This window comes from Corvus cornix, chromosome 1, assembly GCF_000738735.6.
Source record: "Corvus cornix cornix isolate S_Up_H32 chromosome 1, ASM73873v5, whole genome shotgun sequence".
In the NCBI taxonomy this organism is placed as follows: domain Eukaryota; kingdom Metazoa; phylum Chordata; class Aves; order Passeriformes; family Corvidae; genus Corvus; species Corvus cornix.
Window position 1 is genome coordinate 42,314,320 of NC_046332.1, and position 14,678 is coordinate 42,328,997.

A 14,678-nucleotide genomic window follows, 5' to 3' on the forward strand; every position below is an offset into this window, starting at 1 on the left:
GAAGTTCTGTTGGTGTTCTATTTTGTTCATAGATTTGCAAATTAAAAAAAAAAGAAAGGCAGGATCCATGAAGGACCAGGAACTTCTTGATACAAATTTCCAGGCTTCAAAGTTATGCTTGGACACAATCATTTGTCTTTTTTAATAAATGAGTTATCTGCATTTCAAGGTTGAATTAGTTGATGAGGAAGGGTTACTATAAAAATTTGTGAGAGAACTTAGCTTACTTTTATATATTGGCATAGTCCTAAACATTTTCTTAAATAATGTTGTTTACAAAAACGTGGATTGTGCAGCTCAGCTGATATGAGCTAGCCTAGGGATTTTTTGGTTTGCTTTCATGCAACAAATAGTATTTTGCAATAAATGGGAGGGAATGTATTCCAGAAAATTAATCATTCATCTGTCTGTAGCATAACTGAGGATAAACAGCAGGTAAACAGAAAATAAATACCTTTTAGATGACAGCTATAATATTCATGTCTGCTGTCTTTACTTGGGCAAACATCTTTCTAAAGATTAGGAATTTTTCTTGAATAGAAATGCAACATTCAGTTTCTGAGAACTATCCCAGGTTGGTTTCAGAGGTTTTTGCCTTACAAAATGTTTGCAGAAACCAATTTTTTTCCCCTGTCAGCTGTAGCCAATTATTTTGGACAAATAAGCATTCTCCACAGCATGTCTAATTTTTATGCCAACTGAGCCTGTGAATGCCTTTATTCATTCTGTGTAAACTTCATCCTTGTCAGTCTGGTATATTAGAAATTGTTCCTGCACACTGAATAGATGACCATACCACTGATTACTTGCATAGGGACTCTGAACTCTTCTGATGGAGATTATTGCACCATATCCACTTACTGCTGTTTAGTTGTGTTGTGCCTATATGTGAAAACCCACATCTAAGTGCCAGCTACTGACAAGAAGCCACAGAAGCTTCAAATACCTAAATGAAGGCAGTTGCTAATGAAATGTGGCAAGTGAAACCTTGATCCCAGATAGAAGAAAAGGTTTTCTATGTGTTTGTCTGATATTTGTCATGCTTCATGCTGGGATAAATTACCAGTTTGATCAAAATACATCTTAGTTAAGTTGTCCAAGTGAAATAAGAAAGGAAAGAGGGGATGTCAATTGCTGCTTCAAACACCATTCATTCCGAATCAAAGAAAATGTTAATTAGTGTCACGAAGCTGAATTAAGTAAATGTTGACTGCCTTGGTAGCAAAGATCAAGTCAAATTTACAATGTAAGTGAAGCAGGAACCCCTGTAACATTGGAGTGGTTTTAATATACGTCTATATATGGAAATGAATAGGAAATGAAGCAAGAAATACAATGTTTGGGAAAGAATCCCATCATGATTTGCAGAGATAATTACAGACAAAAAGGAGATTGAATATAGCAACAGGAAAAGCAGAATAATTATGGAGCAATTAACAGGAAAGCTGATGGTTCTTTGAAAAAAAATAACAGTCATCGGGTTAAAAATATATGCTGAGTAGAGAAATGTTTTAATACTCAATATATTGAGTATTTGAATTCATTTCCTGCAATAAAATACTGTTTCATAAAATAAATGTCTCATTTATGCTCTAAAATATGTTCTGCATTTTACGTATTTATTATAATTGTTAGTATTTTTATCTAAAATATGTCATCTGAATTGGAGGGAAAAAACCTAATAAATGTTCATTTTGGAGTGCTGGTGCGTAATGTCATAATGATAAGAAAATACACATTTTAAGTTAATATTTCAAAGACTGAAAATGTTATAGGAGCCAGTAGAAAAATAACTACTCATAGGTTTGCAAGAAAGTCAGGTTCTCATGTGTCCTAAAAACTTCATATTCTCATAATACTATCGTCTACTTTTATTTGACCAGAGGCAAACTCAGATTTCGGTTGTGTTGTAGGTCTTCTACTAAATAGTTAGTTAGGAACCACACACTCAAAAGTGCTCTTTCTGAAATGTAACTTACAAAGATTCGTCTTGAGGTCTGTGGGAACAGCTCGTAGTTCTTCTACAGGGAGTCTGTCATGCAGTGGCATCTTTAAGTGCATTAAAATGACTCCTGGGGGTCATTGCACTCTGGCATAGGACCCTCTTGTTGAAGAGGGCAGGAGGCTACCCCTGGGCAGCCACATCACTAAGGAAAATTTTTAAGAGGTTAAATCTTTCATTTAAAGCTAGTGGGGAAAATTCTGCCAGATAATGAGTTAAAAGCCACAATACTTCCTGTTGTGGTTCTAAACAGAAGGACCTTCTCTGAATTGTGTCATTTGTATGAGCATGTTATTGAGAAACATATCTGTTCTGCTGTTCTTTTTGTCTTTTTTAAACATTAACTCTGGGTGTGAGGTGTACAATCTTCATTTCTTTAAACAAATTCCTGACTTACTGTGGATGAAAAGTAAAATAATACATGCTTTCTGCTTTAGGAGTTGGTTAGGCAAGTCAAGACGAGGCTTGCAAGCTGTCCTAAGTCATGTCATAAGCTCCCCTGCCGCCTCTGTACTGCACAACCCCAGTGAGAAATAAAACAAGAGCGGGAAGAAGGTGAGGGGCTGGTGTGCCAGGGCAGCCTGAGACTGCAGGCAGAGAGCCTGCCCTTCAGGTCCAGGGGGAGACCTCTGACAGGACACTGCCTTTCCCGTCTGTGAATGGCCTCAAAGACAACATGGGCGGCATCAAATAGTGGTACGGATAAAGAGCAATAATCCTGCCAGTAGTAACAGTTAATGCTTCTCTGGTGCCCTTCATTCATTGACCTCTAATCTCTTTACATACATTGATTCAAGCTATATGGAAGCTCTGTAATAGTTTAATATAATTTCTATTCATACTGGCATATAAATGTGTTGTATAATTAAATGAAACAAAGACTTCTTCCTAGGAAGCATTAAAAGCATTAAAAGCGTTGTTATTAAACCAACCCAAACTGAAGCATTTGAATGCTTTTGTGGTATGAAAATGCTTCCTCTGAATGAGCGGGCTCAGATTTTTCCTTTGCTGTGGTGAAATGCCCAGATATGGAAACTTTACAAAACTAATCTGAGAAGCTGAATCTGGTGCTTGAGTGGAAGAGTTTGTTTGTATGAATCATATGGCGATTCTCCATAATGCTCACTCCCAGCATTCTGATCACAGCCATTGCAGGTTTTGTTAATTGCGTGCTGTGTGCTGATCGTGACAAGCAGCATAGGTAGGGATACAAATATTGTCTTACTCCCTTCCCCGCAGGAAAAAATGTTAAGAGACCTAACATTGATTGAGGACAATTCCTATTCGAAAAACGCAATGATTGTGTTACTAGTGTCTTGTATCCTTCTCTTTTAGGTTATTCAATACTTCAAGCAATTATGGAAAAAGCAGGACAAAATAGTTGGCAAGTCAGTGCCATCTGTGTGGAGAATTTTAACGATGCCAGCTACAGGCGGCTTTTAGAAGATCTGGACCGAAGGCAAGAAAAGAAATTTGTAATAGACTGTGAAATAGAGAGGCTTCAGAATCTCTTAGAACAGGTAACACCTGCTTTTAACATTACTGTAAACATATTGCTGAAACTCCGTGAGATTGCATTTTGTTTATTTTCTCAATGGAAATTAAACTGATTTTTTTTTTATTTTTTTTTTTTTTACTTCATGGGCCTATATTTGTTTGTCCACTTGCCTGTTCCATTTTCTTTTCATATACAATGCTTCTCTTAGCAGCTGGCATGTCAGGGCAGAGAGCCCCTCCTTTTCTCCTCAGGAGCTTGGTGGTGAAAGGCGCCAGCAGTCAGGGCAGCTGCATGTTTGGTCCCACTTTCCAGCACCTCCATGCCTGATACCTCCTGCATCAGGGTCAGAGGGCTGGTGGAACAATATGGTGTTGCAGAATTGCCAGTGTGCTCTTAGTCTGTACCTTCATGGGGGTAATGCTCTGTTTTGTTTGAGAGAAAAAAAAATCATGTTTAAGTCCTTTATTCTTTCTATTTGCCAAGTGCCATAGGTCATGTATTTCTAACCATAAAAAAGCCTCAAAATAATTGTTACAAATATATAAACTCATAGTTTTAGCACTTTAGCAGGGTGTTTAGGAACATGAAGAGCAATAGAATAAAAGTGCTATTGGACTGGGAAAAGAGGTCAGGTTCTTCCATCTGTTATTCATGGAAACATGCTACTGGGGAAGGAAAATACTGGGTGAGACAGACTGGCTTGACCTGGGTAGTATCGCTACCAGCGTGCAAAGTGAATATCAAACCCTGCTGCTCTGATGTGGCCAATCTACCTCTATATAGTGTTTATGTGTAAGCCCTTCCTGAAATGATGGAAAAAATTAAATGATGCTTTGAAAGAAAAATTTTGTCAAATAGCAGGAAAATAACTTACGGTTAACTATCTGCTTCTCTTAGGATCCCGCATATTACATTGCTGTGGTGCAAGTTCACTGTTCAGTGCCTCCTGCTGCTGCAGGAATTGCAGGGAATGAATGCCATCTGCTGGTGCTAGACCCTCTGCCGCCATTCAGCTTCTCTTGGTTAATGCATTAGAGAACTTTGAAGATTTTGTTGCAAAACCATTCATGATACATCTGTCTCTGAAGTCACTGAAAAATGAAATGTCATTTTTGATACAGAAATTCATAAAACAGTACTCATAAATGCATAAAATAGTACTCAATGTCATATATACATCAATTCTGCTTTCACTGGCAGAAGGTAAAGAGGGAAACTGAGAATGAATAGTGTGGCTGATATGACAAGGACTTTGACTATTGCCAAGAAAAGAACAGACAATGCTGTGTTTCTACAGATAGCTCATTTGGCCATTGTATTCTTCTTTATTCTGAACGCCGTTATGTTTTAACGGATACTTTCTATGGCTTCTAATGAAATCGTCCCCCAGTTCAGCCTACATTATAGTAAAGCAGAACACCTATGTGGGGGTCTTCTAAATTACATTCAGGAAAACAATTTCTCCCTCAGCTCAGTGTGTGCACATGACGGTACCTGATTTCTTTTACATGGTGTGAAAATGTGCCATAGAAAAAGTACGTTCTGTTACCACAAGTCTTGAAGTACACCCACCACCCTGCGTAGGTGATCCTACTGACTATCCACTCAGTTTCAAAGGAAGATGAGGTCACTGAGTACGTTTGGATCTCACTGATCTCACGTGTACATTTTACTTGCATCCAGGAGCTGCTACTTATTTTCCTTCTAGATCAGCTCTTGCATAGTGAGTTCGTACAGGTCTGGATTTTGCATAGGTAGTTAGTGCAGGCATGCTAAGAAATAAAAATGGAGTGTGTGGGCACAACAGACTGAATGACATGGTGAGTTTGTCTCACACCTCTACAGGACAAGCCTGAAAGCTAATTGAGCTGTTTTTTCATTAACTGCACAGGGAGAGTTGAGGGTAGGAGTTAACACCTAACATGCAGCATACTTGTATCACTTTTAGGAAGTGATTTATCTGGCTACTGTCTAATTTTGGGTGGGATAAATTTTACCTAGGAGATGAGATTTTTTGTACTTGTGCTTATGCTTATTTGCTCTTAAGTGTAAAATCTTTGCCCTAAATCTGTGCTAGTGAAGTGAAAGAAACTGGCTTGTGGGCTTACAGATTTTTTTTCTTCTCTCAGTAGTCACTGTCTATGTATATAACATATATATACTTACATTTGCATGACCTAATTAAATTGGAATTCATATATCATGTGAATTCCCTTCTTCCTCAATATGCCTGGAGATTCTCTCCATCTTTCTAAGGAACAGTCACTGTAAAAGTAGGAACGGCATTAGAGCCAGGCTAGAGAAAGTGTGCAGAAGAGCTCCAGCTTTACTCTCCATTCTGGAGGTCCTCATCTTCCTAGACAGGCTGACCTACAAATGGGCCTGAGGTGCTGGTTTGGGGTTCCAATATGACCTTCAAAGACCAAATGCTGCTTTAAGGATGGGCAGTCAGAAGCAGTCTCAGACACAGAAACATTAAGCTTTCAAAAAATAGGAAGGAAGAAATTAGCAAAAATAAATTAGCCCAATGTAGAAAATGAAAAATAATAACCATTTTCAAATATCAGCCATTGACTTTTTCCCTTTGCTTGAGGGCTTTAATAACCTGTAGCAGACAGGTAAGGTGGCTTCACAGATGGACTAAAAGTTGGCTTGTTCTTCCCTGCATACACAGAGGAATTGATTAAGCTTCAGTGAGTCTAATTAACTCAACTTCTTTCCTGCCTAGTTCTCCTGTAATTGAGAGCCTAAGTTGTGACTATACTGTAATACTTTGCAATGTACAAGTAAATGTTCTGCAGAACATTTAGGAAAAGTAATTAAATCTCAGTAATGAGACCATAACTCAAAGTGCTTTGCCCTTAAATCTACGCTAATGAAGAGAGGGAAGCTGGCTTGTGGGCTTGTGGGTTTCTTCTCAGTTGACCGCTCATGTACATACACGTTCACACTTCTCATGACTGCATACCTCAAGCAGTGAAGTCTGGGCACATTTTCACTGGCTGTGTTGTAGAAGTGAGCTAGTGTGCTCCTCCCCTGCCCATACCTGCTGCCCACTTATCTGACCTGGTATTTTCTGCTTGCTGCCCTCTTCACCTGCCAGCAGAGAAAAACAGCACCTTGCTATTTCCTCACTTCTTGTACAACTTTATTGTCACCATCTCTTGTTTCCTTTTGTCTCCTGTATTTCTTAGTTTATTAGTTTTTCTCATTTATTTTCGCCTCTCCATGTACCTTGGTGTGTGTGTAGGAGCTACCCCCATACTCTGTATCTGAGACTTGTCTTCACAGGAGTCTTCTCTCCTGGAACCCAGTGAGGTATCTGAATTCCAGACTCCCCCCGTGCACAACCCAGGATGTGCATTTTTTATCATGAGGTCTTCCTTTTAGGTTTCATGTAGCTGCGACATTTTGGGCAGGGCCAAGTCTGTATTTCTTTTTATAGTGAAATACAGAGAAATGTAGTTTCATTTTCAGATTTCCTTTCTAGAAAGGGACAGTAGGGCTGGCATTACATTAAATTCAGAAGATGGATTCAGCCTGCACTCAAGGGTTTATATCTGGTTTGCTTGGATTGCTCCCTCTTGTCTTCATCTCAGCAAAGGTTTCAGACTTTCCCTCTCTAGGATATGCCAAGACTGTGATGGTTTTCTTATTAAAGCTGTGCTGCTCTTCTTTGGTCATGTTCACCCACGCAAGACTGAATTGGAGGTATTTGGGGATTATTGGAAACATTTTGCTTGGGTTTGGTGTTAGTGCCAGTTGGCATGGCTCAAAGCCCTGTTTAAACAAAAGAATGAAGCAAGGCATTCATTTCTGCACACATCAAAGAGTTGTTGCGTCTATGATCAGTAAGAGAGACAGTGTCTTCAGCCTGAGTCCGCAGATCTCCACCTACGCTTACTAACCTGCTGTAACTTAAACCTACCAAGATAATTTTAGCTCCTTTTCATCCTTTATTCTCAGGGTGGTGAAAGAACACCTTACCTTCTTAACAGCTTACAACAGCCATAACCAGGAAAACCTTTTTGTTACTGGAAGTGAAACTCATCCTTTACACTCCTCTGGCAGACCTTACCATCCTGCAATCCCAGGCTCTGAAAGACACCACGCAAACACCAAGACTATTGCCAGAAGTGTTTTGTTTACTTGCCCACTTTAAGTGATGCACATGATTTGCCTTTGGGAGGGGGAAGCAGACCTGCACCCATTTTAATTGACCAGTGTAGTCGTGGTGTGTGGCAGGGGGAGGTGTGGCTCTTGGCATGGACTGCTCCCTCCCCATGCCCCTCGTACTTGAGGCAGACCCACAGTCTGTAACACAAGGGGGTTCAATGCTTGACATAACCACTGCTGCTCCCCTGCAGAAATAACCCAAAACCAGTGTGTTTCGCTGCTAAGCAGGAGCCGCAAAAGCAGTAAAAATAAGACGGAAAGTGTCTCTGTCAATGGAACTCAATAATCTTTAATGTTCCTTCCAATTAAAACAATTCTAGGATTCCATGATCTTATGAAGATCTATTCCATGTCAGTTTTCCACACAGCTTCCAGAAAGTGTGTTTCCATCTTGGAGAAAGCACATCTGTGCTTAACGGTTATAGAAAACTTTTTATGCTTAACAGAATGCGTTCTAGAACCTTGTAAGTGATCTAAATCTGATTCAGGTCTCCCCAGTTTATTTACGTGGCCCTTTGTTTCACCTGTTCATACACAGCCATAAAAAAAATGTGCAACAAGTTTTTAATTCAAAACATAAACCCTTTATTTATGTTGCATAAGTGACTAGAGACAGAGGCAAAGCCCCATTTTCCTACAGGCATGAAATTAGGGATTGTTTTTACCATTATCTTTACAGATTACTAGGACAAGACAGAGAAAGGGAGCTAAAACAAAGACACAGAAAAATAAAATTATATCTGCACAGTTTAATGTAACAGCTATAGCTTATATAGCAGAATGCATTTCTAGTGATTCATTTTCTGTCAAGGACCGTTATGTCCTTGTTTACCGACATCCCTTTTTTCACGTCACTTTCAGCAGGTGGTCTTTTAAAAGCACAAAAATATTCTGTTAGAATGAAAGGATAAAAGTCAGTGAAAGGGATGGAAAATTCTCTGCTTCTGTGTCTCTTCTTTACAAGCTGTGTTCCTAAAGTGCTGCCATGAATTTAATACAAAGAACTTTCTGCTTAAGATGAAACGAATGCTTGAAGCCCATTGTAACATCATTTCAATTTCCTTCCAACTAATCCACTAACACTGGCAGCAAGCTGTACAGCATCTGAGCAGTCCAGGCCAAAGAAGTCATTTGCCACATACGGCACAGCAAGAAACACACAACTGTTCATTGAGAGTTTTGCTTCTTTTCTTACCCCTTCTTTTCGTTTTATTTTTCTTCCTGCCTTTTAAAAATAGTGTATCTGTTCGCATTTTTTCTCATTCAGTGAAAATCAGAAGTCAAGTCAGCCTAGGGCTGAAGGGTATACCTACTAAAATTAGAAAATTATTACTTTAAACTTATATGTATTTACTGAGTTTCTATCTGAAATGCAGAATCCATGTTTCAAAATAAATATGCCAACAAATTATTTATTACTGAGAAAGCTCAAACAAAACTAATCCTATTTAAGCTGAAGTTATGAAACCCCAAGACAGGCTTCCCAATCTAACAAAATGGGGTTTTTTAAATTTTTTCCCCTACAGAATTTTATTCACATTAGTATTTATTTATTGCTTGATTTGTATAAGTACAATCTGAAACAATCGAGAAACTACATATAGCAGATGGAAACAGTGTTCAGAAGTACTAAAACAAGTGATAACCCTTTGGTTTTTCGTGGGCTCTGTTTTTCTCCTCGACCACCACTTCCACAAACACCATAAAAGTTTTCTTCCCAGAAGTGTACTGAGCAAGAAGGCAATGGCAATTACTATGGCCAATTAAGAAATGTGTGGAAGGTGTCAGTACCCATGTGCTGACTAGGAGCTGTCAGACAGGAGGTGTAGTGTCCTGGTGCTTCCTGTCCTTTCTGTGGCTAAAACAGATGGGTCTCTGTTCTCCACCCAGTAGCCCATATTAATAAGAACTGTACAGACTTAATGCCTTAGATGTCTTAGACAATGTCTTAAAGATATTGTCTTCCTTTCAAATATAGCCGAAATTGCCTAATGTGTTAAAAAATATTTTACTGGAAAATTGATAAACAGACCCAGAGACAGCTCAGTAGCAGAAAAGTTATTTCCTTAGGAAAGATGACTGAAAATGTATAGCAAAACACACACATTTAAAGAAATGTCCTGGCACTCTCTCCTAAGTTGTACTTACATTTAATTACTTGGGATACTTTACCTTCAGTAAATATATGTCACAGATTTCTTTCATTATTTCTTTGCTATTTTGCAAGCAGTGATGAAGTGTAATAAAACAGAGATATCGTGGTCAGATTTGAAGACTATCACAGAAAATAATTTTGAAGATTTTGGTGAAAACACCTTCTTTGTTCAGCCACTGTATTTGTTCTTTTTACTTCTTCAGAGACTAATAACCCTTGCTACTGGAGAAGCAGACCATCATTTTCTCAGCCATAGCTGATCTCACAGTCATTTCTTACAGTTTGTTCAGTGCTCAGAAATGTGTTCGGGTATACAATGCAGTCAATGCTCCAAACAGATTTGATAATTACAATGAAAATTGTAAGCTAAGAGTCATTTAGATCATGAGGGGTAGGGTTATTAACTATAAATATTTCAGCCCTTTTCTTCTGGTCTCTGAATATTTTTTTCTTTTTGCTGTTAATCTGTACCAAAAAGACATGTAAAATGATGTAAGGAAGCTTTCAAAAGCATGAAGTGCTGAAATTGAAAGTTAACAGTTTTGTTCCCCTGTCCCTTTTTTTGGTAGAATTCTCATTGTCAGCTCATATTAAGCACTGCAGAGCAAGTAAGGCACCAAAAAAAAAAAAAGACTGTACTTCTGGAGCTCTGAGATTTGCTTTCAGACACATTTTGGAGATGGTTTTGAAATTCAGACTGTGAAGTACTGACATGAATAGTTCTATTCCACAAATTTAGTAAGAGAATAATTGGGATTGGAAGTCACCTCTGAAGATCACTCCTGCTGGTCAAGGGGGCAGCCTTAGATCAGGTTATTCATTCAGACAAATTTTGAATGCTCCAAGGATGGAGATCCCACAACAGTTTTATTTCCTGTTTCACTACTTGACTACCTCATAGAAAAAAATAAATTCCTCATATCTATCTGGAATTTTGTGTGTTGCAACCTCTGTCTTTTGTCCTATTGTTGTATCCCTTGAGGGAGAGTCAGGTACCCTCTTCCCTACACCATCCCATTGGGTATTTATAGGTATTGCTAAGATCAGCCTGAGCTTTTTGTTCTCCAGGCTGGTCCAGTCACAGCTCTCTCAGCTTCTCCTCATATGACAGATGCTTCAATACCCTTTGTGGTGTTTCTCTGGACCTGTTTCAGTATGTCCATGTCTCTTTTGTACTGGGGAGCCCAGCAGAGCTGAGCAGAGGGGCAGGATCACCTCCCTTGACCTGCTGGCAGTGCAGTCCAAGAGGCTGTTGGCTTTCTCTGCCATGAGGGTGCATGACTGGCCCATGGTAGACTCAAACCAGAAGCCCAGGAGCCTTCTGGCAAAGCCTCTTCCTACCCGGTGTGCACCCAGCCTGTCCTGCTGTGCTTGGTGAGTCAGGCTGAGAGTCAGGCCAAGAAATAAGATGTACACAGAAGAGCTCCTTTGATTTGCAGTACTCTCTTTACACACCTATAGGCAGCTCTTGAGATAGAAATACCTTATGAGTGAGTGAACTGTGTATCATCTTGTATTGAATCTTGCAAACCCATAATGTGCTTGCATCAGAAGCAGCCAGAAGGAATACCAGAGTGATCAGATCAACCTCTGTGCTACATTGTGTGACCACATCTAAAAAGTTCTTCACTAAGCCAGGCAGGTGCTTCTCCAGCATTTTGGTTCCTGATTCTCTGCTGTTGAGTACACTGCTACTTCTTCCTTATTTCTAGTAGCCCTCTCAGAAAGATTTTTACTAGAAATTCAGTTCAATTGTGTCTACATATTGACCTTCATGTGAAGCTCAGCAAAGCAAGCTGAAAACACAAGCTAACTGTAATTGCATTTGCCTAGGACCTTTATGTATACTTCTTTCTGAAAGAGAATATTGCTACTTCTAATTTCTGTTTTCTAGGGCTTTTCATATGCAGTAACATGCCAGTGTTTGTTTCTATATTAATACAAACAGATATGTCCATAAACACATCCACATGATGAGGACTATTCAGAAAATAAATGTTTCTCCTTTCTGCATGAGTGGCAATGGGTTTCCTTTCTTCTTCCATCTGTAGCAGTCCATCCTCTCCCACTGTCTCCATCTTACAAAGTTGAAACCTCAGCATTCTGTGTTTTCAAAGCCTTCCAATGTCCACTGGGAACAGCATTTTCTTCTGAATTTTGCACAGTGAATCAGTTTTGCTGTCAGAGATCATCAGTCTAGCTCCTGGTGTACCAGATAGGCTGATCCAGTGTATTTTTTTCTTCACCTTGCTCTTTCCAGCCCATAAGAATTAAATAGGATGTTTCCCAGCAGACGAGGACTTTTCTCAGGTCTGTCAGTGCTCTGTATCATCAAGATCAAGCCTCACTGCTCATCCAGGGCTTATTTGCCTTTAAACAGAGAGGTGAAAACTGTTATGGAGCATCTGGCACAGATTTAACACTTCAATGTGCACAGCTGAACTGGTATATAATAATAAAAAGAATTACATTGTCCTGTGTAATATTAAAATTTACACATGGATGTAAAGTTGTCACAAAGTACTAGTATCATTAATCTTGTAAAAATTGCAAACCAATAAACTCTAATTAATAACAGCGAACAATTGTTATTAATAAGCTTAATAGGGAAGTAGCTGCTCAGTGTCTTGAATGCTGTTCACAGTTGTCTAACTAACTCAGTTGTTGAATGTGTTGCTTGACATCGCTGATACCTCAGTCTTAAAGGGTCTTGAGATATGTTGCTGAGGAATATCATGTATGTGTTTGCACTGAAAACCAAATCTCTCTGAAAGGTAAAATGGAGCAGGTTGTCACAGCAAGAATTAGTAGCAGTAGTAGTAGGAGTAGTAGTAGTAGTAGTAGTAGTAGTAGCAGCAGTAGTTAGTATCACCATCAAAATGAAAGCAAATAAATGTGTGTGCAGAGAAAAAGTACAGAAGATTACATATTCCCCTGCTTCTTGATCTCCTCTTATTTTGTCACAGGAGTGCTAAACTTGAAAAAGTAATGTTTGACTGCTGAACTTCTCAAAATTGATCAAATTGTAAATTTGGCCGGTTTTAAAAACATTTGTTTTTTCATCTTAGTTTCCAGTGTGTCTACTAACTGAAGATAGCACTTGGCATTTTTGCAAATCATATTTAGATTACTAGCATACTTGATTTAAGATAATAATAAATTAAAACATGATACTTTGCAATAAATTGCAACATAATACAGGAAGGCAAAAATTACCCAGACATCTGAGTTACACAGAGTACTAGCTCAAACATTCCTGCAGTTTCTTCTGCTTCCCTGTTTTTTGTGAGCACAGAGATGTGTTGGCACAAAGGATCACTAGCACAACACAGATGAGTATTTATCAGGAGACAGCACAGCTTTTACATGTAGTTTAGTAGCATAATGTAGATTTCTTTATCTCTTGTTTCAGAAATAGCATGGGATGTCTGCAGTTTTCCCCCTTTGTCTATTAGATTTGCATGAATAAAAGGCAGGTTTAGTTCTGCTCCCACAGAACCACAGGAGCAAATCATTAGCCAAAGAATTTGGTATGTGTACAGCACACAGTAGTGTGGGCTGGCAGCAGCATTGTTAGACTTCGTACCACTTCAGGGACATAGCAACAACTCTCTGTGTATCTCAGTCCCAGAGGAAATGGAAGATTTCATAAAGTGCCTTTTCTTCATCATTCTTCACTCTCCATGCTTTTTTTCCCTAGAGGTCTATGGAGTTGCTTCTAAGCAACACTATAATGTCAATGCAAACTGATAGTTCTTCTCCTTGAAGGAGCCAGCTGCCAGCACTGCCACCAGCAGTTTCCTCACCTTGCAGAGCCAGGAGGAGCTCTGCATAGGCTGATTTCTGTGAAGCAGCTGGGATTTTGCATACAGTATTTGTCCCACATTGCACAGTAATAAGAACGCATTTTGTTATTGTGGCACACAACGGATGAGGTTTGGACATGAGAAATAGGTTATTTCAGTTACTGAAAGAGCAAATAGGCAGTAGGAGACAGAGGATGAATAGGAATGCATCAAAGGATTTGTGAAGTGACCTTCTTCTTGCACCCTTCATCTCTTTACTTGCTTCCTTTTTCCTTACAAGTCTGCGTATCCTATTTAGGATAGGAGTAGGCTTTGAATGCAAACAACTTTAGCAGCAGAAGGAAGCAACTAGCCATGCTCAGGGCACTGGTAAATGACCTGTGAGCCACCTCTCCAGGTTTTCTTCCCCAGCAGCTTCCTGCACTGCACAGGGCTCTCTGCTTTGCCAGCTGGTGGTGAACATGGGGTCTGTGTGGGAAGCATTGTTCTCTGCCCAGCCGTGTGAGGGGCAGGTGTGCATACCCCTGTTCTGGCTCAGCACCTGCCTTCACAAGAGAGAAAGAGCCACATCTGCTTTGTTTTTTGCCTTCTTTAGCATCCTCTCTAGTGGCTGTCCACCATTTCCCCAATAAGAATGCCCTTTTCTGAGCACTAGTTGTTAAGATTAGGCTTGTTTCTCATTTTCTTTTTTTATGGCTTTGTGAAAGATTTATCCTGGCTTCAGATATTGTATAAAATCCCACTTCAGTTGTGGTTTATATCATCACCATTTCTGCTGCAATATTTCAGGTCAGGTCTCTATCTTCTGTCTTTAACAAGTCTCCACACTTTTTATATTGTGTTAGACAGACTTCATTTTATTGCAGGTGTTCTTTTTCTTAAGGCAGTGGATTGTGACACAATAGCAAAGAGGAAAGCCTTTGTTGAAGTCCAATTGGTAATGCACAGCTATCACCCTTTGAAGAGATTTAACTGAAAATAAGTCCTTTTCACTCCAGCTGTACTGACCTCCATCTTCTAGAAATCATAACAAGGGACATT

General features: G+C 39.3%; 1 protein-coding gene across 8 annotated transcripts in view; it reads left to right on the plus strand.

The window, feature by feature from the left end:
* Positions 1–14,678, plus strand: part of GRIA4 (glutamate ionotropic receptor AMPA type subunit 4) — a 216,934-nt gene that overhangs the window by 122,743 nt on the left and 79,513 nt on the right. For all 8 annotated transcript variants that reach the window (XM_010400587.3, XM_010400583.3, XM_010400586.3 and 5 more), the window contains exon 4: positions 3,338–3,522. In XM_010400587.3, the coding sequence (XP_010398889.1) occupies positions 3,338–3,522 (185 nt within the window). The remainder of the gene's footprint in view (positions 1–3,337; positions 3,523–14,678) is intronic.